Raw genomic sequence first — 26831 nt, forward strand, 5'->3', positions numbered from 1 at the left:
ACTGCAAATTAGAGAATCTCAGAATCTAACTGTGGCTTATAAGCCACTGCCTCAAGATATCCTGCCTTTTTGGGCCAAGCCAATGTATACCTCCACATATGGATTTATGTCTTTGCCTGTAACTTCTGCCTCCCTGAAACGTATAAAATCAAACTAACCAGAACACCTTGGGGCAACTTACTCAAGGCTTCTTGGGTTTGTGTTTTCCCTGGCTGTGGTAATTCACAGTGGCTCAGAATAAACCTCTTTAAAGTATTGTACAGAGTTTTCTTTTTCCCTTAACAATGCATACTAACTCATTGGTGCTCACAGCAGCCCTATGAGGGAGATACACTTTTATGTTATAGGTGAGCACCCGGGGACTCAGAGAGGGTTAGTAACTTGCTAAGGTCACACAGCTAGTAAGTAGCAGATCTGGGATTCACACCAAGGCAGTGTGTTCCAGCATCCTTAATACATACATGAAGTATTTATCAAGCATCTACCTTGTGTACGTGTCCTTCATTGTGGATATAATTGTCAGCAACGTTGGATATACAAGACTCCATTAGGAATTCAGGGCTCAATGCTTTCAGCAGAGGCTTAAGTCAGGCAAGTTGAGCTTTTCTGAAAGATTTTGCTGGATTATAACAGAGTTCATTTTCAGAATGAATCTGGTCCAAAGAGTGAAATAACTTATGTTAGCAGTTCTCCATTGATTTCATTTCAGGAGTCCTTTATACTCTTAAAAATTATTGAGCACCCCAAAGAGATTTTGTTTCTGTGGGTTACTTCCATTGATACTGACCATGTTAGAAATTAAAACAAAATATTTGAATATTAAAGTATTAATTCATTTACAAATTATAATAATAAGCCCATTTTATGGTAATATAATTAAACTTTTTTTCTAAAAGATAACTGTATTTCCTCAAACAAAGAGTGAGGAGTGTGGAGAGTGGCATTGCTTTACATTTTTGCAAATTTATTCTGTGTCTGGCTTAATAAAGACAGTTGGACTGCCATCCTTCTTCTGCCTTCACTCTGTTGCAATGTGTCATTTTGGTTGAAGTAAATGAAGAAAATTCAGTCTTGCATAAATATGTAATCAAAAAAGGAGTAGTTAATAGCCTTTGCAGAATAATTTTTAGTGTTCTTCCTTGTTACAACACCAAACTCAACAAGTAGTAGTCTGTTAAAAGTTAGTGGCCGTGTGGATTCTGAAACCACACCAATGAGCTTTGCATGCCCTGTCATACTAAAATCCATTACCCTTTGAAGGGGTCTTTTTTACCCAAGCATGATTTTGCAAAATCATGCATTGGTCACTTGGAAAACAGTGATTCGCTCAGTTATGCAGATCTTCCAAATGCTCACAGATTTCATCATACAATATTGAAAAGTCACATTCATTAATATCACCCACCTCATCAGACAGGTCTTCAGGAATGGGGGGCACAATACGCCACTCTGTCTCTGCATCAGCCCAGGCATAAGGATGGAGGCACGCAGTGCAGATGGCTGGGGCTGTGTTCTTTCCTACCCAGCCCCTTCCCAGAACAGACCAGGGTTCGCCGGGTTCCAGGCCGGTGCCTGAAAGCTACACGTGTTCCCAATACCAAAACAGGAGCATATTCAGCTTGCGAATTTCACGCTAAGATTTTTAATGATATTTGCCTACAAATCATGGACAGCCAAAAGAGCTATTGTGACTTGGTCTTGTCATGTTAACCAGCTTTGATTCTTTTCTGATTTTGCTGTCAGATATCACAGACAATCTCTGAGAAGGAAAAGCAGGCATCCAGATGAAGTTTGTAGTTTAGATTCACTCTTGTTTTATTTTTGAGTGGGTGCCATATTCGTAAACATCTTGCAGAAAGTATTTTTGGAAGGATTAAGTGGTTATGATGCTGCTTTACCTTCTAGAGCTCTAGAAATGGGGAGACCCTTTATAGAGGAGCCAGATTGGTTAATAAGGCTTATATGAGACTCAAGAGCAAACGTGTGTGGGAACTTGGGGTGAAGGGAAGAAGAGCAGGCAGCAAGCTTTCCGTGGGTGCAGTTCGTGAGAGGCGAGGCTGGTCAGAGGGTGAGGGGGCCCCAAGTGAAAGTGCCAACGCCCCCTGGGAAGCCTGTCTGACCCTCTGCCCTTCACCTATCCTTCCTGGTGCTCCTCCTGCTGCTCACAGGCTCTGGAGCAGGGACAGGTTGCTTAGATGTCATGCTGAGCAGCCGTTTACCTCTTCACAGTATAAACTATCTTCCAGCAGTAACAGCTGCAGAGGTCCCAGGAGAGCTGAACGTGACAGGGTTGGAATGGACAAGGGACTGAGGGAGAGGAGAGAATGCAGGTTAACTGAGTGTGTAGTAGGAGGGAATCCAGGTTAATCAAGCATATACTAAGAGGGAATTCATGTTAGCTGAGTGTATAGTAGCCGGGAATTCATGTTAATCGAGCATATACTAAGGGGGAATTCGTGTTAATTGAGCATATACTAGAAGGGAATTCATATTAATTGAGTGTATACTAGGAGGGAATTTGTGTTAATTGAATGTATACTAGGAAGGAATTCATGTTAACTGAGCATATTCTAGGAAGGCATTCACGTTGAATGTATACTAGGAGGGAATTCACATTAATTGAGTGTATACTAGGAGGGAATTCATATTAATTGAGCATATACTATGGGCCAGGTACTGTTTCAGGCATTGTGTGACTGTCACGTTATCCAGTCCTAGCTCAGGGAGAAAGGTTGTCCTGTTTCCATTTTATGGATAACAAAAGTGAGGTTCAGGGGGTGTGATTTGCTGGGGGGCACCTGCTGCTAAGCAGAGGAGTCTGGTTTCTAGGACTTAAACATCCTTCTTTCTTCCAGCTTCACAAGATTCTTCCACTTGGCGTTCCCGTGTTTACTCCCTAGAGTGATGTCTTTAATCTAACTGGTAGAGAAAGAAAGTGCCCTCCTAAGTTTATCTGAAAGCTGATCAAAGTCTAAGGATACGTAAAAGTCATTTCTGTTTTTATCTGCAAGGCATATACAAAATGTGCATGTGGTCAGCACAGCATTACAAGCCAGTCAGCACTAGCCCTGCTCTCAGAGAATCTAGACAAGGGTCAAGGGACTGAAAAATCTTACACAGATAAAAAGAACAACCAAGGTTCATCTCATGCCATAGAAATTGAGAAAATCCAGCAGGAGTAGCAGTTGGAGAGAGAAGGTACAGCACAAAGAGTGAACCAGGAAAGTCTTCCTGGAAGAGGAAAATTTTGATTTGAGATTTGGCTTTTTTTCCTCTGGTGCTTCATGAATATATAGCATTAAAAAAACCATGAAATTGTGAGACCTCTGACTAGAGGGGTAACCAATGTTAACTGCTAATTTGTGCGTGTAATTATTGGAAGGCCCTGATAGGCCGCATCGTTCCTGAGGTAGAGAGACTATTGTAGAGTGTGTACGTATGGATACGTGGGACCCTCACAATGTCTGTTTGCCATTCACTTCATCCTCACAGAACATAGCCCTTCACCATATGCACAGAAACACTGAGTGTTATCATTGAAAAATGTCTTACTGAACTTATGGGGAAAATAATGTATTTCATGGATTATTAGTGAGATTGGACAAACGTTCACATTGGTGACATATTAGTCTTCCTTTTCCTTTTAATTCTCTACTTACAAATTTTTCCCATTTTTCTACTGGATTATAGAGTGTATATAATAACATGATCTTTATGTCTCGAGAGTGAACCGTTCTCTGTTATTTTGAAGTTATTTCTGTTATGTAGAAGTTATTTTTTCCTAGTCTTCCATTTGTCTCTCATTTTGCCTTTGACATCATTACATAGACATTGATGACAGTCATAGGGGAGGAAAAATTTAATTTTCCTTACCCATTGCTAGGTTCATGGCTGAGGCCCCTGTAACAAAAGGCAGATTAACAGGAGAAGAGCAGACATATCTATTTAATGTCAGTTTAACATGCCACAGGAACCTTTAGAAATGAAGAAACAGAGAAACCTGTGTGTTTTATGCTTAGGTTTGATGAACAGTCATGGGGATGTATGATTGGACAATGAGGTGGGTGGCCTAGCAGTAATAAACCAGGGAACAGGGAGGCTTAGCAGGGCCTGTGTGTTCTGATTCTTCTCTGTGTCCTTGTCTTTAGAGATAAAAATGTTCCTTTCCTCTGGGCATAGGGAGAGCACCTCTCCCATGAGGGTCTCAGGACCAGCTTCAGTGGAGCAGGGTGGAGAGAGGTGAGAGGAGCTTTCCTGCTTCTGCTGTTTCCTCAAAGGCCAAGGGGCTGTGTCCTGGGCTGCTTGTCCTCAACCCGCTCTGCCTTTTTGTCTAGAGACACAGAAGGCCTTTTTTATCCCCATTCCATGATTACCCCTTTTCCGTTTGCTTGGAGAGGACACAGCGGTGGCACTTGCGGCTGCAGTGTTTACCCCGAGATAACTTTGTCATGAAATACCTCGCTTTTGTTATTTTTGCATCACTGTAATATATCAACTTTGGAAACAAAAGACATTCTATTTATAGCATTCTGTTTTTAGTAACGATACTTTCCATTTACAAAATCGCTGAAAATGTCAAATCCTAGAAAACGTGGCATTCTCACATGTGATACGAACATCATTCTCAAACAGTTGTTGGCCAAAGATTCATTTGATGAATCTGATTTTTCCGAAACTGACAATTCTGATGATTCAGACGATGCTGATGTTAGCTCTGTTTAGAAATAACTCCAAGAACAGTTTTTATATTTTACTTTTACCTTGAAAATCAGTCAGATTTGCTTCAGCCTCAAAGAGCGTGTTTATGTAAAAGTAAATGAGCGCCAGCAGTGAGCTGCACTTTATTTTTCTAAATGGGCAAAGGGTTAATTTTTTTAAAAGTGTTCTGTGTTATCTTTTAGGACTTTTATAGTATTTTGTGTTTATCACATCTGAAATTTATTTTTGTGTAGAATATTTAATATTTTTGAAAGGAGTAGTTCAAAACCACTTGTTGAACTGACAAATTTTTCCTTGATATAAAAATATCACCTCTACAGTATACACCAAGATGCATACATGCATTTCCTACTTCTAGGCTCTTCCTCTTGTTCCATTTATTGAATTTTTATGTTTCTGAGACAACACCACAATGTTTTGAGCACTACAGTTATCAAATATTCTTTGATATTTTACACTGCTAATTATTGGTTTTTCCTGTAGATTTTCTTTCCTAGATGAATCTTGAAATTAGCTAGTCAAAGTCTGTAAAATTTCCTTTGGGATTTGGATGTGGATTGGATTGGATTAATTTGGAGAACTAACATTCTGATGATAATGTTTTTCGGTTTGGTTTTCATTTTCCGTGTTATCATTTTCAACTGCACTTGCTTCGACCTTCCCTTGGCTCTCGGGGAGAAAGTCTTCTGTCTCTCCCCAGCAGCATTGATTCCATTTTCTACCCGGTCCACTCTGCTTTTTGCTGCCTTCAGTGCATATTTTAACCCTGCTCCTGTTGCTTTCCCTATGACGCTCTTTCCTGTTGAGAAGTGTCAAGTAAAACTCTCTAAAAGTGCTTTTCACCTCCTTTAGTAGATAATTTCCAAGGGTACGGTTTTCCACTGAATCTTAGATGATTATTCCCTTTCTCCTGTGTTGCAAGGTGTCCCTGCAGAGACATATTAAATGAGAGCCCTCTCGGAGCTGGTTGTGAGCTTAGCGTGGTGCACGTTGAACCAACTGCAGGATTCCAATCTGAAGGGAGGTTCTCCTGCAGGGGGATGCTGCTGATGGACTACTGATGCTGATGGGTACTGACAAGCACCAGGCCTGGAGAAGCAATTCTTTACACCAGGATGAACAAACAGAAAGGACATCATGATGGAAGCCGTGGGTGTATTTTGAATGCAGCAGAAAGGAAATGTTAGCCCCACACTTAATGGGAGATATAGTGGTTTTTTCACTGGCTGTGGGATTTCACATAGAGGCAAGAATGTGCACACTCTCCGATCACAGAAAACTGACTTATCACGGGAGGAGGCAGACGGCTCAGAAAGGTGAGAGCTGTAACTTCCATGAAGTGGCAGAGTGATGTGGTGTGTGTCTGTGGAGGTGGCATATCACGTGTCATGGCGTCTAATAATGTAGTGGGGTAGAACATGGTGAGACCAACGTCTGGAATGGCCAGGCTGGCTTCTGCCTGCATCCCTGTCCTCCGCAGGGCTGTGAAGGGCCCCGGCAGCAGCGCCCTCTCCTGGGGGGCTGTGGGAATGCCTGGCTGCGGGTCAGCCCACGGAGGAGCTTTGACACTGGCCCAGTGTGAGCTCATGGGGACACCCATACCTGTGTGAATGTGTGAGAGGACATCTGTGCGTGCCAGTGGGGAACCAGGATGTGTGTGTGTGTCTGAGGTGTGTGTGTCTGTAGGTGTATGGTGAGTGTGTGTTTACGTGTTTGTGGGGCATATGTGTCTCTTGTGGGAGGTGTGAGGTGTGTCTAGGGGAGGCTGTGTGTGTGTGGTGTGTGTGTGCATCTGTCTGTGATATGTGTATCTGATGTGTGTGTGATGTGTGTGGGCGTGTGTCTGTGTGTGTGGTGTGTGTCTGGTGTGTGTGGTGTGTGCGTGTGTCTGTGGTATGTGTATCTGTGGTGTGTTTTTGTGTCTGCTGTGTGTAGTGTGTGTTGTGTGTGTGTGTCTGTGGTGTGCGTGTGTGCATATGGTTTGTGATGTGTATGGTGTGTGTCTGTGGTTTGTGTGGTATGTCTGTGGTGTGTGTTTGTGGTGGGTGTCTGTGGTATGTGTGTGTCTGTATGTGTGCTGTGTGTGTGGTATGCATGTGGTGCGTGTGTCTGTGGTGTGTGGGTGTGTGTCTGTGGTGTGTGTGGTGGGTGCCTGTAGTATGTGTGTCTGGTGTGTGTCTGTGTGGTGTGTGTGTCTGTATGGTATATGTATGTGGGGTGTGGGGCGTGTGTGTGGGGCTTGTGTGTGTGGTGGGTGTCTGTGTCTGTGTGGTGTGTGTCTCTGTGGTGTGTGTGTGTGGTATATGTACGTGGGGTGTGGGCGGATGTGTGTGTGGTGTGTCTGTGGTGTGTGTATTGGTGTGGTGTGTGTGTGTGTGTGTGCCTGTGTTGTGTGTCTGTGGTGTGTGTGTGTGCCTGTGTTGTGTGTCTGTGGTGTGTGTGGTGTATGTGGTGTGTCTGTGGTGTGTGCATCTGTGGTATGTGTGGTATGTGTCTGTATGGTATGTGTATGTGTGGTATATGTGTGTGGTGTGTGTCTGTGGTATGTGTGTGTGTTGTGTGTGGTGTGTGTGTGTGGTGTGTGTGTCTGTGGTTTGTGTGGTGTGTGTGTGGTATGTGTGTGGTAAGTGTATGTGTGGTGCATGTGTATGGTGTGTGTATGGTGTGTTTGGTGTGTGTGGTGTCTGGTGCGTGTGTGTCTGTGTGGTGTGTGTGTGTGGTGTGTGTGGGTGTGTCTGGTGTATGTGGTGTGTGTGTTGTGTGGGTGTGTCTGGTGTGTGTGTGGTATGTGTCTGTGTGGTGTGTGTGTGGTATGTGTCTGGTGTGTGTGTGGTGTGTGTGGTGTGGGTGTGTCTGTGGTGTGTGTGTCTGATGTATGTGGTGTGTGTGTTGTGTGGGTGTATCTGTGGTGTCTGTGGTGTGTGTGGTGTGTGTGTGTGGTAAGTGTATGCATGGTACGTGTGTGTGGTGTGTTTGGTGTGTGTGTCTGTGTGTTGTGTGTGTGTCTGTGTGGTGTGTCTGTGGTGTGTGTGTGTGGTGCGTGTGTCTGTGTGGTGTGTGTGTGGTGTGTTTCTGTGGTATGTGTGTGGTGTGTGTCTGTGGTGTGTGTGGTGTGTGTCTGTGGTATGTGTGTGTGGTGTGGGTGTGTGTGGTGTGTGTCTGTGGTGTGTGTGGTGTGTGTGTGTCTGTGTGGTATGTGTGGTGTGTCTTTGGTGTCTGTGGTGTGTGTGTGTGTGTGTGTGGTGTATGTGTGGTGTGTGGTGTGTGTGTCCGTAGTGTCCGTGGTGTGTGTGTGGTGTGTGTTTATTCGTGGTGTGTGTGTGGGGGGGGTGTGTGTCTGTGTGGTGTGTGTGTGGTGTGTGCGCGTCTATGTGGTGTGTGTGGTGTATGTCTGTGGTGTGTGTGTGTCCGTGGTGTGCGTGTGGTGTGTGTGCATCTCTCTGTGGTGTGTGGAGCACACAGTCCCAGCTCTCCCTCTGGTGCCCTCTGCCTGTGTCTCCATCAGCCCCACGTGTCCCCCTCGTCCCTAGGCCGCATCCGACTGTCCACGTTGCCCTCTGAGGTCCGGCGCCTCATCCATCAGGAAACTGGGTCTGGGGGCCGCACAGGGGACAGCACCCAGCCCGCGTGTGCAGGCGGCTCTGGGGGCTCCCAGGGTGGCCTCCCTCCCGGCCAGGGCGCCTTCCATTCTTCCTCATTCGCGGCCATGGCCCTTGCTGGAAGCTCAGGCAGAAGCCCCTGACATGTCTCATATGGCTCCTGAGGTGGTCCCAGCCCCTGGGACCTGCGGGGCCAATGTGGACTGAGAGCCTCTGCCCCAAGCCACATGGGCCTCGATCCCCACTCGGTGGCCCAGGCATCAGGTGCTGCTGCCCAGAAGGTCCCTGTCAATCAGACAGAAACGGTCCCTTGGGGCCCGGCCTCCTGGGTGCTGCCCGGGCGCTGCCATCCACCCCTCACCAGTGTGGGCCTCGCACCAGTTTGGCTCAGTGAGGAGCACCCGCGAGAGGAGGCCGCTGTGCCTCCCAGGTTCTCCCGGTTCTGCGGCCCAGCCTTCACCTGTTCTCAGGCCACAGCCAAGCTGCTGAATTCCGGCATGTTTTGCTTGCTTCCACCTGGGATTGAAATTTTAAACTCTTGACCTCCATCCTCCTTAAATTCACACCTCATGCAACGTGTCTTACAAGAAACCAACACAGGCCGGGTGTGGTGGCTCACGCCTGTAATCCCGGCACTTTGGGAGGCCGAGACGGGCGGATCACGAGGTCAGGAGATCGAGACCATCCTGGCTAACACGGTGAAACCCCGTCTCTACTAAAAATACAAAAAATTAGCCAGGCGCGGTGGCGGGCGCCTGTAGTCCCAGCTACTTGGGAGGCTGAGGCAGGAGAATGGCGTGAACCTGGGAGGTGGAGCTTGCAGTGAACCGAGATTGCGCCGCTGCACTCCAGCCTGGGCGACAGAGCGAGACTCCGTCTCAAAAAAAAAAAAAAAAAAAAAAAAAGAAACCAACGCAGCTCCTGGCCCTGCACTACAGCTGAGCTCGCAGGGCCTCGGGAGCCACACAAGTTCCTTTTCTTCCCTGCGAAACATTTGTTGCTGTCTTGACTTTTTGGGCATCATTGAGACAACATGTTGATGTGTGTTAACGCCAAGGCCATTTCAATTCATGGTGAAGAAAACGCCACTGGGGTCTAATTAAGCCATTCATTTAAAACAATGCTCAGAAAACGGTTGCAGAGACTCCGTGTTCCCTAAGTTACGATGAGTTTGTTCCTGCCCGCAGAAGCCGCCTCGCCTCCGCAGTGCCACCTCTGCTGCCCCCAGCCACCGGCACAGCTGAGTCAAGGTACAACCGCCCAGCAACGCTTTCCAGCAGGGAACGTTGCCCTGAACAGCTCTGACTGTTGAGCGCACGTTAGAAGGCGCCACGCTAGCGCATTCCCCTGCGGTATTTGAAACGACTCCTGTTACATTTGTTGGAGGAATGAGTCAGCAACCCTGAGAGGCTGTGACTCTTGCACCCTTTCCTGGCTCTGCCCTGTGGCCAGCTCCGAGGGCAGCAGGGAGATATTTTATATCAGCACGACCCCAAGGCTTGCCTCTGAGCAGCAGCAGCAGGAGCACCGGCCCACCCTAGGCAGAGCCAGGGTCTGTTCTGGCTCTGACACTTTACAGCCATGTGGCCCGGGATAATCTTTCTCATTCCCAGTTTCCCTGTTTTTAGTAGAGGGGTGATAACGTCCACCTCCTTCACGAGCTTGTCCTAAGAAGCCCAGGAAGTATGAATGGGAGCGAGGCTGTCACGGGTTGTGTAGTCCGATGGAGGCGGGGGTGATCCTTGACTTGACCCATAGCAGGTGTCCACTGAGTATGTCCTGATCCAATCCGTGCCCTGCACTGCTGCTTCTCCCTACCACCATTTCTCTCCGCGCGCAAGGACAGGAGGCCACTCCAGCTTTCCCCTGTGAGGAATTTCAGTAAACGTTCTCAGGGACACCAGTCCACGGGGTCCGGATCCAAGTGCGCAGTTATCCTCAAATCCAGTCCACAGGGTCCAGATCCGAGTGTGCTGTTATCCTCAAATCCAGTCCACGGGGTCCGGATCCGAGTGCGCTGTTATCCCCAAACAGTGTTGCAATCCCTTTCCTGGTTGAAGTCAGGTGGACTCTGTTATACTAAGAAGTCTCTGTGTTTGTGTTGCTTTGGAAACGCCTTAGTTCATCCTAGCTTGGCCTCCCTGAGAGCATCGTCTGCACCATCCTCTCCGCAGACCCCTCCTGTTTCCCTGCAAAGCCCCTCCTCGGTAAGTTCCCATCTGCTCTGCGCCCCTGCTCTCCCCACCGGGTCCCTCATTGCTTTGAAGGCTTCAGACCAGCGTTGGTCTGCAGCCTCCTCTCTTAGTGGTGCTCTGGTCCCGTGAGGCTTACGGCACACACGCGTCCATGAGAGAAATGCCATTGGCCCAGAAATTCACTCTGGGGGCTGTAAAATTTGACTCCCAAGAGCTGAGAGACGGCTTGCAAAAGTCTGGTTTCAATAGTGAAGAGTTCAGGAAAACCAACCACGATGAATAATTGTCATTGCAAAGACAGAACACTGAGACGTGAAGTGAGTAAGAAGGGGTGAGACAGACACTCTCTGAAGTGGAGTTCACCATTGAAACACTTGTGTTAATAATAAATCAAAGCAGTTTTCATGGAATATTCTGTTGTTTTCCTAACAGTATTTACTGCCTGCTCACAGACCCACAGGCAGGGGATACTTTCTGAGTGTGGGAACAAGGTTGCCCCATAGAACCAGGGCCACCGTCTCAGCCCTCAGCCTGGATGCAGGAAGGGGCAGGGAGGACGTGGGCCCTGAGGCGCACAGGTCCCAGCTGGGCGGCATCTGTGGCATCTGGTTGTTCTTACCTGGGCCAGTGGCCTCCTTTCTAGTGGTGGCCCACCTGGTGGGGCCTACCTGGCGAGGCTCTGGCGGGTCGAGCTGAGACAGAACATGGTCTACGCCTCCAATGGTGCCTCTCGATCTCCACAGCCCCGCAAACAGCACTCCTTCCCTGTCCCTCGTCATTTCTGGGGGTGGAAACATCTCCAGATCCTAACAAAGCCCATTCCCTTCTGAACAGTTTCCGCTGAAGCTGAGGCAATTGCAATACTTTTAGATGTAGGATTCTGACACTCAACATGTAGACAAACTTAGGAGGTCAGGCCGTGGGAACCCTGAAATGTCATGCAATTTTATGCGTATGTAAATTTTCTGGGGCAAAAATCCAAAGCTAGTACCTGATTCCTCAAGGAGCTTCTCAGACCCCCAAATGTTCAGAACATGCTTTGGTGGTCCAAGTCCTCTCTGAGATGAATACAGAGCAGGTCCACATGGAAGGTGTTCCATGAGTCCACGTGGCTCCAAACCTGGGATCCCGAAGTCTAGGGCAAAGCACTCTAGAGACAGGAGAGGTGGTGGTCAGAAAGGAGGAGACACCTGGGCTGATCTGTGTTGTTAATTCTGTGTGTCAACTTGGCCAAGCCCCAGTGCCCAGATATTGGATCAGATATCGGTCTGGATGTTGCTGTGAAGGTGTTTTTAGAGGAGATTAACCTCAAATCAGTGGACTTTGGGTAAAGCAGATGGCTTTCCGGAATGTGGGGGGGTCTCATCCAATCTGTTAAAGGCCTTAAGAGCAAAAGACTGAGAACTCCCCGAGAAGGAGCTCGGCCTGCAGACAGACGCTGAGCTGCAGCATCGGCTCTTCCCTGGGTCCCCAGCCTGCCCCCTGCCCTGCAGACTGTGGACTTCCCAGCACTCATAGTCACGGTGAGCCAATTCCTTAACATAAACCTTGAGGTAGACAAACAAAGATGTAGCTCTATAGAGAGCAGATACAGGTCTATTGGTTGTGTTTCTTGGGAGAACTCTAATACATGGTCTCGTTTTTCTTATTAATATTTATTTAGCTATTACTAAGCTCTAATTATGTTACACTATTTAATTCTCAGAATAACAGTATGAGGTGGGCCATGGCCCAAGAGGTATCCAGCAGGAAGTGGTGGCGGGGAAGAGAATTGGAAACACCTGCTGTGCCAAGAGCCTCTGGTGGATTCTGGGGAAGGAAGAGGACGGGGTGAGTTTGAGCCTGTGTCTTCTTTCCTTGTGATCGCTAGCGTGTTAGGGAGTGGACCACTTGCCTGAACTTCTGTGCAGTGCTGGTTGTCTTCGTTAGGGTAGAATTTGGCCCTTTGGAAGCATCACTGCATCCACTGCTCCCACACTGTGGCAGCATGCACTCCCTTCTTAGCCCTTCCCTAGCTCCAGTTCAAGCTTTCTTGTCTACGCAGCCCCTTCCGAAAGTGAAGACGAGCGAGCTTGATCTAACTCGGGGAGCCTCCAGGACCCCATCTCCTGGGTGACTCATGTCTGCCCCCGCTTTGGGAGGCTGCTCAGATTCCCTCCCACCTGGGCCCTGGCAGGAGGGAGCGCTTCCAGGAGAGCCTCGCGACCCCACCGGGCTTTGCTGGACACAGTGCATGGCAGCTCAGGCTTGTGAAAGGCTCAGATTTGACTTGGCATAAGCTCAGCCGTGCAATTATTCCCACCGGGACACTGAGTTCTCTTTCCCGGCCAAAGGACTTGGCAGAGCCCAAACCTCATGGGGAGGTGAGGGCACCTCGCTCTCCTCTTCTCTCAAGCAGACAGCTCCAGCACTCCTCACCCACATTGACCACACACTTGAGCCTGGCACTCCTGTCATCATCCAATTATGCCTGGAACAGCGTGGGGAGGAATGGAGCCACTGCAAAGGCAGGAGGGGAAGAGGGGACTCCCATCCCTGACCTCGCAGCTTTCTGGCGGGCGGCCACCCCTCCCAGACGTGCAGGGCCAGGCTCCCTCCCCGTTATTCTCAGCCGTCATCTCAGAAACCCTGGGACAGTGAGAGCAGGGTTGGCAGCTGCAGTTGGCTTCAGGACTGTCCTCAGCTCTGGATTTGGCATTCCTGGGTGGCTTTGCAGGGCTGCGTACTTTATCTTGTCAGAGGAGGGACATGTGTGAGCAACACCATGAGGCTTAGATTTTCAAAGATGAGCAGCTCACACTCAAGTTGTCCCCGAATGCCAAGATCTGTAGGAGATGGCTGTGTGGCCCCTTCAGGGGAGAGGCCAGGAGCATAAAAGCAGGGGACATGGGGTGGAGTGGAGAGATGCCACCCAGGGAACTGGCAGTTGTTGGGAATGTCAGGTCTCTGTGGGCACCAGGCCTGGGGGTGGGTCTTTGCTATGACGCCTTGCTCGATGCCGACAACGACCTTCCGACATGCTTCTCTTTGGTCACCAGAGAAAAAGTGTCATGAAAACTGGAGAGGTGCTAACAGTGGTCCAGCTTTCATCCTTCACCATCTGCCTGCAGCCCACGGCAACAGCCCTGTCTCTGACTTCTCCCAAAAACTTTTGCTCCAAATTGGTCTGCTTTGCCGAGTGGGGCATTGGCGCGCCCCGGTTCACAGCTTGGATCACAGGACCCCTTGCACCCCCTTGCATCCCGCCCCAGCCCTATCCCAGGAATGTTCTCTTCATCTTTTGAAACCTACCCTTTGAGATGCTTCCTCAAGCCTTCTCTGCCACTTGAGCTGCAAGCAGCTTATCTTCTCCCGTTCCCGTGGCAGGATGCTGTCGCTGTGCTCCTGTCCCAGGACGGTTGACAGTGTCTCTCGGGTCACCACCCCCCGCCTGTGTGATCGCTGAGGTTTATGACTGGATCTTATGTCTTTGCAGTGCTGGGCACTGGCACGGCTGCTCATAGAAAGGTCCCGACGGACACTGCAATGGCGGGCAATAGAGGGATATGCATGGGTGGCCAGCCCCTGTGAGGGCAGGACTGAGGCAGGGCCAGCCCCTGTGACGGCATGAAGACCCCGGACCCCTGGGCTTCTCCCCTGTGATCAGTAGCTCCCCTGACACACTTTAGGAGTGGCTCCCCTCCACACAGCTGCATACTTTGGGAAAGAGGTTGGGTTTCGCATGAGAAATTCCTATTTTCAAAAGGAATAGATTGGAAGCTGTGAGTGGGCACTGACCGCAAGGAATTCCTTCCCTGGAAGTCACTCTCTCAGCAGGTAGCTTGGAACAGAGTGTGCTCTTAGGACAGGAGGAGAAGCAGAGGGGCCCAGGTGTGTCTGCAGCGGCCAGAGTTGTTTGTGATTGACCTCACTCTGTGAATGTGGGGCACCCAGTGAATAAGTCTCAATCCGACCTTCCAGTCCAGAGGGGTCATCCACAAATGTCTTCTGCAGGGAAACTCCACCTTGAAGGATACTGGCGAGCTCAAGCTCAGAATGATTGTCTGACATAGTTTAGGAAGATTCTGTCTCATCCTTTTTTCCATCCCATCAAATTTCTCCTGAAACATTTCTGCCATCAGTGGTCTGTATTGGGTAGGGTTCTAACATCACAAATAACAGAAACCAAGTCCGGCTCATTTCAGCAGTTAGGGTTCTGATATTGCGGATAACAGAAGACGAATCCAGCTATTTAAGCAGAAAAGGATTTTTATTTGGACTGAATTAAATGGGAGAATCAAGAAGCGGGTTCTGAAAAAGGCAGCAGTCAGGGCAGCTCTGCAGCGACTCAGAAGGAAAGGTGAACACTCCGTGTGCTGCTGGGGAATGGAGAGGCTCCCACCCCTTCCTCACTGCTGGTGTTTCCATCTTGCATGCCCCGCTCAAAGCTCAAAGACATGGAAAGGGGTGTCTGACTGATGTGGCTTTGAAAAGTGTCCACCCTGGCTTGGGGAGAGGCATCCCTTTGGTCACTGGGCCCTGGTTTTTGGGGACTCAGTGAGTCCAGAGCCCATGGTGTGGAAGATGGAGGAGCTTGGAAAACCTGAGGTTCCAGTCTCAGGTTGCTGCATTTAGGGAGATGAAAGAGAGGAAGGGAAGATAATGAACTGCCCTCTGACATGTGAGGTTTGGGATGGGTCGTCAGGGTGGAGAAGCCAGTTAGCCATCAGCGGAGAGCACAGAGTGGGCTCAGGGCTGGGAGAGACGTGCAGGAATTGCAGGAGATGGGAGCTGCCGATGAGAAAACGGCTAAGGGCACACAGGAAAGTGGGCAGGGTGGGATAGGACGGCGTGGGGAACTCTGACTCTCAGCGATCGCTCGGATGAGGACAAACAGCTGGCAGTCAAGGCTGGAGGGTGCCCAGGAGGCAGGGGAGGTCGCTGGTGCCGCTGCTGAGCCCACAGGCCAGCCTCTGCCAGGTACCCTCACCACTCTGGCCTCTCCTTATGCACAGCCTGTTCAGGGACCTTCCTGGACGTGGCCACTGTCAGTCCTTGGGCCTTGGCTGTAGCCTCTGTGGGAAATACTTATAGCAGGTTCCTTTGGTGGAAGCTCATGGAAATTTCTACCATTTTTTAAAAAAGTGAAATCTTAATTTTAGAGAAAAGTAAAGTCCCTCCCTCCCATAATGCTTTGGAATGGCAAGTTTTGAGAAGAGCCAACCCCAACTTTGACAACAAGACGTGCAAACGCTCCTTCCTTGCCCACTGCCCCCTGCTTTGATGGAGCACACGCTTCACATCGACCCACACGCTACCCCCACAACGAAGCCATGCAGCCTGCTCCAAGGACAGGGAGGCCGAGGAGGAAGCACATTGCCTGGGGGCACGTGCGAGGTCATCCTCGTGCAGGCTCCGAGCTCTGGGCTGGGACAGATGAGACCTGTCCATGCCGAGGCCTCCCCCCTCTGAAGAAGGACGCGCTAACTTGGCACGTGGGCTCCACTGTCTCTGCTCCTTTCTTTTTCTGTGCTCCGTGGAAAGAAGATCATCGTGGCCCCACACCTCCCGGTGCCCCTGTGCTTCCTCCTGGGCCACTCAGCAGAATTCTCGGGCCCTGTCCATGGCATTTGGGTGGGGGCCTTGCCAGTCCTCCATGAGCCCAGAAGCTCCTGGTGCCTTCAGCCATCTTGGCATTGTCAGGGGAGATTTTTTTTTAATTAAAAGTCTGCCTTGGAGTATGTCAAGCACTCCTGTATTTTTGCCATTCTTCTTATCTCTATGGCAACGAAAATATCTCAACATTTACATGGACATCGTATTCTTTGCTAATGTACTATCTGAACCGTGTGTGTGCGGGGGACGCGAGCAGCAGCCGCCTGCTTCTGCCTGCTGGGGTTGCTTAAGTTGCCACGACAACCAAGGGCCCAACGATGTCCTCACAAGCAGCACTAAATGGAAGCTCTAAATTAATTCACCCGCCTGTGTTTTTGTAGCTTATGTTGTTAATTGAAATAATAGGGATGGCCTTGCCTATACGTTCAGAGCACCTGTCCTATGAAACGGCCTGCGGTGTTGACTTAAGCACACTCAGCCATCAGGCTGACCTCGCGTGAAATGGGGAAAGTGCAGAGACACTTATGTTGTGCCGCTCCGTGTTGACTTGCAGTTATGGGGAAGCAACTTCCCTTCTGACAGGCTGGAAACACTGGCAATGTAATGTTTTATTTTAAAACTTCACTTATGTCTGCCTTCTTCATCACGGCTCTGAATCGGAGCACCTCCAAAGCTCTGTCACATGCTCGTGCTTGGTTAACGAGGGCAGCAGCCTTCGGTGACCTGCCTGCATTTACCCAAACATCACGGAGGTGGTGCTGAGCGTGTGGGCCTGTGGGCCGCCTGGCTCTCCTTGCCCTCTGAAGCACGGGATCAGGACATGCTCCAGCACCTACCTCGTAAGGGTATCGTGTGCCATCACCCCTGCCTTGCCAGTTCCTCTGCTTCCCAGGGCTCCCCTACAGGAACAAATTATGAACTTGGAATCCTAGTTGATTTTCCCACCAAGATGAAAATCCTAGGAGTTAAGGACATGAAACTAGAGCTTTCTCATCCATCTAAATAAAGAAATGGAAGCCCAAGTTTTTTGTGACACTCTGCTTCTGATGAAGGTCCTATTTGGGCCCATGGGTTAGATTACAAGGTTAAACACTTACACTTGGGAGGTTGGAGGGAGGAATGCAAGCATATATTTGCATGGTCCCATTTTAAAACCATCACCAGCTGTGGAAATTGGGTTAGCCTGGCCAGTGTCACCTGGAAGTGAGTTGGCAAGCACTGAGTCAAGCATGAGAGCTGGTCTCCAGCCACCTTCCATGACATTCCCTTTTTCTTTAATTCTAGACATTCAGGAATGAGGTAAATGAAGCCATCTTTTGCCCATTAATGCCTTGGCAGATATTTATTTGCCAAACTGGGAAGTCAGTCACAGGCTGTGAGGCAAGAGCCCGGGGCAGGCCCACACCCCAAGGGACAGGAGGATGCAGAGACCTCAGGCGTGGGCTGGTCTAGCCTGGGACAGCTGCAGAAACCTGGGACATGGGCTGGTCTAGCCTGGGACAGCTGCAGAGACCTGGGACATGGGCTGGTCTAGCCTGGGACAGCTGCAGAGACCTGGGACATGGGCTGGTCTAGCCTGGGACAGCTGCAGAGACCTGGGACATGGGCTGGTCTAGCCTGGGACAGCTGCAGAGACCTGGGACATGGGCTGGTCTAGCCTGGGACAGCTGCAGAGACCTGGGGCATGGACTGGTCTAGCCTGGGACAGCTGCAGAGACCTGGGACATGGGCTGTCTAGCCTGGGACAGCATAAGCATGGGGCCCCTGCAGGCCCAGTGAAGTCTCAGGCTTCAAAAGAGGAGGTAAAGGGAAAAAAGGCAGGAAGGACAAGAACTTATCAGGAGGCAAACTTCAAATGTTTCCCCTCTCTATTGTCATATGGGGTCAACTTTCACATGTGGTGTAATTTGTCTTTTTTCTTTAGTCCTTTTATACAGTATGATCAAGAGTTGTGAATTTAATTTCTGTTATCCAGTGTCTATCGCTATAGAAAAAAACAACAATAAGCAAACAAGCAAATATGCAGAACTCTTTACTTTATTTGGAGTAAAATTCTCATTTTCCTGGCTTTATTGAAAACACTGCTTCTAGAATGTAAAATGTGTACCACAAGAGTCAGATCCTGGGTAAGTTTATCAATAGTGGTTGTTATTGATGAAAAGAGCCAAACTCTAAAATGTTTAAGGAGATTTATTCTGAGCCAAATATGTATGACCATGGCCATGACCCAGCCCTCAGGGGATCCTGAGAACATATGTCCCAGGTGGTTGGGGTGCGGCTTGGTTTTATATATTTTAGGGACACATAAGACTTCAAACAAACACATTTAAGAAAATCAAATACATTGATTTCGTCCAGAAAGGCAGGATAACTCCAAGCGGGGGCTTCCAGCTTATAGGTAAATTTCAACATTTTCTCATTGACAATTGACTGGGTTTATTTAAAGACCTGGCATCAAGAGAAAGGAATGTCTGGGTGAAGATAAGGGACGGTGGAGAGCCAAGTTCTTATTTGCAAAGGAGGCCTTCAGGTAGCAGACTTCAGAGGGAATCGGTTGTATAATGTTTCTTATCAGACTGAAAGTCTGCGTTGATGTTAATGGCGGAGAGGTAGAGTGAGGCATGTCTAACCCTCACTGCCCGTCATGGCCTGAACCAGTCTCTCGGGTTAAATTTTTAAAGAGCCCTTGTTGAGGAGGAAGTCCATTCTGATGGTTGGGGGGCCTTCATATTTCATTTTTGGTTTCCAGTGTTAATGGTAATAATAACATGAGAGGCTGAAGGGGGAATAGAGAGGATACAGGTTTTGGGGGTCAAAAGGCCAGACTTCCAAGTTCTCAACTTCCAGAGCTTTCTGCAGAGCTTTGATGCCCTGGGCTTCCAGTTCCTAACTCCAAGTCACAGGGAAGCCACTCCCTCCTGGGCTGTGGGGAGGAACCCGATCTGAAGGGCACTGAGGAAAGAGCACCTCCTCCCTCTACGCAGAAAACAGGATTCCCCACTCGCAGCAAGCACCTAGCGAAGCTGAGCAAACCTGCCCTCCTGTCTCGGCTGCTCTGGCCCTGGAGGGCGGCTCAGCCCCACCTCAGGAGCAGCCGGGGCTGCTCCCAGGGTGGCTCCAGGCCTCCTGGGCACTGGTAATCACTCTAATGGTTTTCTCACTGCTGATTTTAAAGGTGTTACCAGGAAGGCTTTTACAAGGATGACTTTTACTTTATAGCTGCAACACAATATGCACTGTACTGTCTTTTCATGCCTTCAGCTAAACACATCGCTGACCCAAGTAGGAGCCCAGTGCACCCACAGCTGCCGAGCCTCAGGAACAGAGCTTGGCTTACTGCGGGGAGGGGCAATTCTAGTTTTGTGGAGGGTATGACTTTTTGTAGTTGGGTCTAGCTTTTTGTTATTGCTCGTAGAAAGATAGCCAAATTATACTTTGTTTGAGGAGATAAGATTTCCACCCCAACTTAAAATGTTTTTTCCTTTTAAAAGAAATCATAAGTCATTGTGGCCATACATGCTTGATTTCAATTAAGTGACAATTTTAGGCAGATTTGCTGCCAGAAATAATTGGGCAGTAAAAGAAAAACAACAGGTATCATGTATAACTGTTGCTCATACTCATAGTTATCATTGACACGTAAAGGTGGCATTCCCCAATTGTCCTCCAAAAATACTTAAAAAGTTTTCCAATGTTGGAGTATCTGCACTTGGCTAGTTTTAAAGTAAGCGTATATCACTAAGCATACATTTGAATATCCACACCAAATACTTCCCTTTTACACAGATTTGTGCAGTTTAAATAAGAAAAAGGCTGGTGGAGATTGGGTGATACTCTGGAATCCAGAGGATTTTTACTGTTTGAGAAAATACAATCATCAGACCTTGGCTGAATGATATCAAATCAGGAACTGGGTTGCGAATTGAAAATTAATTTGGGAGCATTTCTAAGTAAATAATCGGGAACTTGGAGAAATTAGAGCAGATGCATCCCACAGAAGTACAGACCTCAGCTCTTCACTGATCAGTGAGTCCAGCCGCGGTTACTGTGGCTTCTTCCGGCCCAGCGTCCGGCACATAATCACCGGGATCTGTGCGTTCATGGGTGCGAGGGCCCTCCAGCCGAATTTCTGGTGATAAGTGATGAATCATGAGAAACAGCAACGGAAGTTTAGGCTTCAAATCAGTCTTATTTCATTTTTCTTCTTGAATTTACTAGTTCATTATTGCCTTATAGTGATTTTTCCCATACCTTTGTATATTTAATTTCCTTTTTAATAGACAAACTGTCATGGGAGGTTACACAAAGCATTATTATTCAAAGGAATGTTTATATCACTCAGATAAATATCATAGTGCATTATGGATTGGGAGTGTATTTATTTCATATACAACAGAAAAATGACTGTGTATTATCAAGTAAATACATGCTATATTTAAATAATGTGATAGCAATCACCAATCGCCGAGTTTTTCCTTGGTGTTCTGAAATTAGAATATACAGAAAGGCAAATTAATATTTAAACTCTCTGTATAGTTTTGAGAATCCATAATATGCATAACAAAGAGAGATGACTTTGGGCCATGCGGGGTACGATGGTATCGTGAATGGATTGACTACAGGGGGCCTGCAAAAGTCACACGCACTCAGGGGCCTGAAGAACTGGGGTAATACCTTGAGCACTAAGATAATTCCATTATTATCGAAAGCGTTTATTGCCTGTGGTTCCTCTGTGGGCACCGTATAAAGTACTTGAAACAAAACAATTTGTGATCTTTATGTGCTTTGAAATCCAGGCTACAGATGGAACAAACAGGCTGAGGTGAACTGTGTAATTGTTAAGCACACATAAAACATGTGTTATTTTATGCAAGTCAAGGGTGGTCCCTGAAAAGAGAGGTAAGACACAGGAGTGAAAAGTTTCTACGAGGCGGCGTCTCTCAGTGTGGGAGGTGTGCGGCACTGACTTGGGGATCGGTCAGAGCTGCTTTCAGACAAATGGCCCGTCCAGGACAAACCTCCCGCATCTCTAGCTGTTTAACTCATTTCATTTGGTTTTCTACCCTCTGTTTAATCCAGCACAATTTCCTATCTACCCCTGGATGAGTTAAAAGTAAAACACTCAAGTTCAAATCTGCCCTAAAATCCTTGGAAGGATGATGAATTTAGTCAAAGATGCCCCGCTATGAGAAATTCAGCCATGAGACATTCACCGCGACGCCTTTCAGCTACTGAAAGAACCTACAGATTTGTCCTTCTCTTTTTCCATTCCTTAGCGAATTAAAAAGAAAAGAAAAAAACAAAAACAAAAACAAAAAACAAATGAAGAAGCAACTGGTACGAGCAGATTTGGTGCAAGAGAACCAATCGCAGGAGCCGCCCAAGCTCACTTAGGAAAAGAGCTGAGCGACTGCAGCTGCACCCAGAAGGTGGAGACCGCATGTGAACCCAGGATCCCAGGCAGCACAAGGCTAGAGACCCTGCAAGCAGCCATGGCTGTGCGTTCAAGCGGAGCATCATCACAGCCAACACGGTCTTCCTCCTGGTTAACCAAGATCCCGTTTCAGCCATTCTGGAATTGCAGGGCTGGCCAGAACTTTAGGAACAATACGTGCAATGCCTTCATTTTGTGAGTAACTGGTGTCCTGAAGAGGTGACACCCCTTGCTCAGGACGGCTGTAAGAGAGGTCATGGCTGAATGGGGACCCCTCTAATTTGAGATTTGTGTAGAGAGATAAACCTTCTCCATAAGAAACCATTCACATAAATAAGCCACTCTGCCTGATCAGCACCCTAATCCCTTCAAAATGTCCTAGCATAGCATATTTTCTTTCTCTGTTTTGAGAACAATTTTGAATACACATGATATGTAACATATAAAATATACTGTGATATAAAGTATATGATAAGTAAAGATATTATACATATTTTTAATAGGCACCTGGGAGATTCCGGAAACTGTGTCAGTTTCTCTAAGTCAGTATCTTATAAAATCCTCAGAAAAACCCTCCCAGACAAATAATATTCATATTTTTAAAAATGGGGGAAGTGAGATGCACAGAGGTTAAATTTTTTACCCCACTGAGTGAATGAGCAGTGGCAGGCATGGAGCCCACACTCTTGTCTGCCAGAGTCTGTTTGGGCAGCAGAGTGTCACAGCATGTCCATCTTCCCTAACCTGCTTCATTCTCTAAACATCGATTTAAACTCAGACACCCCATTGAGAGTCCAGCACAGCCAGGTCCCAGAGGAGCGGCTTCTTCCTGAGTCCTGCATAGACAGGTCCCTGAGGAGCAGCTTCTTTCTGAGTCCTGCATGTCACTTGTCTTGCGATTCCTGCGGTGGAGGCCATGTCATTGATGCGACTCCACTCCCAGCCCTGAGTCTTGCAAAAACCTTATGTAATGCCTTGGAGCTGAGTGGAGGGCGACACCAGCTACATGACAACCAAGGACCGGGCATCCAGGATCCGAGTGTGTGCTGTAATCAAAGAAAACTTAATCCACCACATATTAGTGACATGCACAACAGTCATTCTGCACATGGTCATTAGCCATCAACGGTAAGCAGCTCTGGTAAACGGCAGTAACTGGTATGCTACTACAAAGCTGAATGCCTTGCCCCCACTTTCTGTCTTTATTTTATTGATCCCAATGAATGGCATCGACGTCAACAGTTCCCTTAACTTTTCCACAATGGAGTCCTCATCTCAATGCCCCTCCCCTCATCCGCCCCATCCCTGCTTCTTTCTCTCTTCATCTCTCTTTGCATTGTGCACACACACGTGCACCCTCACACACATGCACACATATGTACGTGCACACATACATACGTGCACACACACGCACAGACAGCTGAAGATTCCCGTGATGGCCCATTTGCTCAGTGTTGCCCCACACAGCATCTGCCAACACTGTGCTTTAGTGGACGGCAGTATTTATGGCGCCTTACACAGTATTGTCAGATGCAGGACTGACCTTGTTCTGGAGGACAACTGAGGCAACCTCTGCTGTCTCCCCTGGCTGCCACCGCCATGCCATGGCATCAACACCCCAGGAAGGAAAGCTCCTGCTGCCTGCAGTCCAGAGGATGCTTGGGATTCCTGGAGGTAAATATGCTGAGCTTCCCCGCTCATCCTCCCACTAATGGCCGACAGTCTGGGCTTTCCTTCTCTTTGTTCTGTCTCCCAGGTCTATGACCTCACCTTTGAGAATGCAAAGTGACCATAAATAGTAGGGCTCCTGAAAGATTAAAGGAGGCAAACTTCTGAATATTTTGTAATTATAGATAGATAGATAGATAGATAGATAGATAGATAGATAGATAGATGACAGATAGGCAGAGAGATGCATGTATGTGATATGCCTCCTACCTTAACCATCTCATAAAAACACCCGTGGTAGCGCTACGATGCTCAGTGATGTTCTGCTGTATTTCCGTGTTGGGCCGTTCTCTGCAAGGGAAGGCCTTGTTGATTCTGACCCGCTTCTGCATCAGAGCTTCTCGGTCTGTTCACAGGAAGAGGTCACAGGAGTCTACCATGCGTCTTGGGTTCAGGGATGGGTGCACACTCACACATGCAGACACACGTTTCCACCTTTGAAAACGCGGAAGGAATAAAGGATACTGTTGTGCTTTGAGAACTCAGATATCTCAGGGGAAGGAGGCTAATGCGTGAGAGTTCCATTCAGTGAATGAACCAAGTCATGAGAAATCACTCTTCAGGGGTGAGCTGAGAAATCTCTTCGTGCTGTAAATGCTTCCTGGCTCTAGGGAACCTTGAAATCGTCCCCTACTTGGGTGAGGATGGCGACACTGGATAGGAAGTCATTGATACTGACATGCAACTTCTCAGGAGGAGGGGGTTTGGGTGGGGAGGGGGAAGTCATTGATACTGACATGCAACTTCTCAGGAGGGCGGGTTTTGGGTGGGGAGGGGGAAGTCATTGATACTGATGTGCAACTTCTCAGGAGGGAGGGTTTTGGGTGGGGAGGGGAAATCATTGATACTGATGTGCAACTTCTCAGGAGGGCAGGTTTTGGGTGGGGAGGGGAAGTCGTTGATACTGACGTGCAACTTCTCAGGAGGGTGGGTTTTGGGTGGGGAGGGGAAATCATTGATACTGATGTGCAACTTCTCAGGAGGGTGGGTTTTGGGTGGGTAGGGGGTTACATGGTGATTAGCCACCATGGGGAAAGCAAGCCTGTGGTGTACCACCAAAGGTGAGTTTGGATACCTGTCGGATGGACATTGATATAAAGGGCTAATAGCAAAGCCATTGGCATTTCTGTTAGACTCTCATTGACTTGCATTTAATATACTCCGCTGCCAGTGGGAGCTGAAGGGCCAATTTGCTTTGGTGCTTTTTTGTGCATTAGTGTCCATTATAAGGTAATGGGTGTCTATCAGTGTCAGAATGTCAGCCACCAATTAATTCGGCTCACCACTTCTTCCCAGCAATTGCTTCTCACTGGACCATCCCAAGCCACATGGTACTAAATACCTTTTTGACCACTGCAAACAGCATTTACGGCCAACAGGAGGGAAAGTGACATTTAGTGTCTCATAATTAAACTGGCAGGCAATATTGATTATGACAGAGGTTTTTTTTAGGAGAGGACTTTTTATAGAAGGATTTATATTTCATGTTATATATATGTTATGATTTATGTTAAGTATTGTATATTAAGTATTAATAAAGTATGGGTTATATATTAAAAATTATATATTAAGTGTTAGATGTAGACTATATTTGATAAGCTATTTCATAAATATAAATAACATTTATTTATTTATTTAATTAATTTATTTATTTGAGACAGAGTCTCACTCTGTCACCCAGGCTGGGGTGCAGTGGCATGATCTCGGCTCACTGCAACCTCTGCCTCCCAGGTTCAAGTGATTCTCCTGCCTCAGCCTCCTCAGTAGCTGGGACTACTGGCAAGCGCCACCACGCCTGGCTAATTTTTGTATTTTCAGTAGAGACATAGTTTCACTATGTTGGCCAGGCTGGTCTCGAACTCCTGACCTCATGTGATCCACCCATCTCAGCCTCCCAAAGTGCTGGGATTACAGGCATGAGCCAGCACACCCGGCCTCCAATTTTTAGTTTTTTGAAGAGTTTTATATCTGGTTAGAAGAGATAATATATGTGGAGTGATCGATTATGTTTAGAAGAAAACCTGATAGAGATGCAGTCAGCATCAAGAAGCCACAGCCACCCAGGAGAGCCCTGAGCTCAAAACAATGGAATTCCAAAGTCTGGACAGTTCAACAAAGACTGAGCCACGGGGGTGGCATGAACTATAGGGCCCCTCCTGCCCACGATGAAAGAAGAAGAAACCCCTCCTGCATGTGGTAGTTTGGGCGGAGGGGCCACTGACCTAGCTGCCGGCCTCGAGGGAGGGCTTGGGAAGCAGGGACATGGAAAGAGTGCAACGCGCAGAGGGGACGTTTAGTGACAGAGGTGACAGTCACAGGTGATGTCCCAGCCCTCAGAGCCCAGGCCTGTGGCATCCCACCAACCTGCACCTCCCACACGCCTGAATTGTAGCTAGCATTGCTCGGCTCAGCAGGTGATCAGTGCAGAAGCCTTAGGCCAAGGACTTGGGGGATCCATAGGCTCTTTATCAATCCATGAAGATATGTGAGATTTTTTCAGAATTGAGGATGAGAAAACTACAAAACTGTAATTCATACTTTTTTTTAATTTAAAATTTATTTTTTTCTGAGACAGGGTCTTGCTCTGTTGCCCAGGCTGGAGTGCAGTGGTGCATTCACGCTCACAGCCTTGAACCCCTAAGCTTAAGTGATCCTCCCGCCTCAGTCCCCCAAGTAGCTGGGACCACCAGCACGTGCCCACCACACTGGCTAATTCATTTTTTATTTTTCCGTAGAGATGGAGTCTTGTTATGTTACCCAGGGTGGTCTCGAACTCCTGGGCTCAAGTGATCCTCCTGCCTCAACCACCCAAAGTGCTGGGATTTCAGGCATGAACTACTGTGCCTGGCCCCTAAACTTTCTAATTAAATGTTTTTAAAACAATATCAGGTCAAGTTTGCGAAGGTTACACTGAGTTTCCATCGCAATTGCACCGCCTTTGGAAATGGCTTATAAGTCAGCTTTCCTTACTCATCAAGCACCCCTGAGTGTGCAGAGAGAGTGCCAAGGCAGCCTCGCCAGCTGCAAGTCACGTGAGTTCACGGCTGCCAAATGGCAGTGCAGAGGAGCACGCAGCAGCGCCTGGGAGGCGCTCGGCTCCCTCCAAGTCCCTATTACGTTAATTTACTTCCTGGTCATAATCACCCATGGGATGAGTGCTATTGCTATTTCCATCCTATAGACGAGGCAGAGAGATTTTAAGTAACTTTTTTCCAGATCCTACAGCTTGGAAAGGCGGAGCTGGGCTTTCCACACGGCACTTCAGCACCATCCCATGCTGTCTCTCAAAAGAACAATTATAAAGTCCTTCCAAAGCTTTAAAGTAAAAATCAGTTTAAATGTGAGGTATGTGGGCACTTGTTTGTTTCAAATGATGTGCAGCAGTGCCTTTCAGTGCAGTCAAGGGTGCTTGGAGTTCTCAGCACCTCCGGAGACCTTGACGGTGATCAGGAATGGAAACCGCATGGATCAATCAAATTGGCTCCCAGGGTTGCACTAGAGGCTTTGCTGCAGAGCCCAGCCTGGAAAATAATGGCCACATTCCCCGTGGCCTTGAGCCCA

General features: G+C 48.0%; 2 protein-coding genes across 5 annotated transcripts in view; both read left to right on the top strand.

Annotated features, from left to right (window-relative positions):
* Positions 1-26831, top strand: part of SOX1 (SRY-box transcription factor 1) — a 726279-nt gene that overhangs the window by 217812 nt on the left and 481636 nt on the right. The gene's annotated exons all lie outside the window — the stretch shown is intronic.
* LOC129393677 (uncharacterized) lies at positions 5642-22596 on the top strand. Its single transcript, XM_055097032.2, has 5 exons — positions 5642-6035; positions 9506-9568; positions 10440-10525; positions 12219-12343; positions 21385-22596. Exons 1-5 carry the CDS (start codon positions 5900-5902, stop codon positions 21500-21502), a joined length of 528 nt encoding a protein of 175 aa, XP_054953007.2. The 5' UTR covers positions 5642-5899; the 3' UTR covers positions 21503-22596.

Source organism: Pan paniscus, chromosome 14, assembly GCF_029289425.2.
Source record: "Pan paniscus chromosome 14, NHGRI_mPanPan1-v2.0_pri, whole genome shotgun sequence".
Classification (NCBI taxonomy): Eukaryota; Metazoa; Chordata; class Mammalia; order Primates; family Hominidae; genus Pan; species Pan paniscus.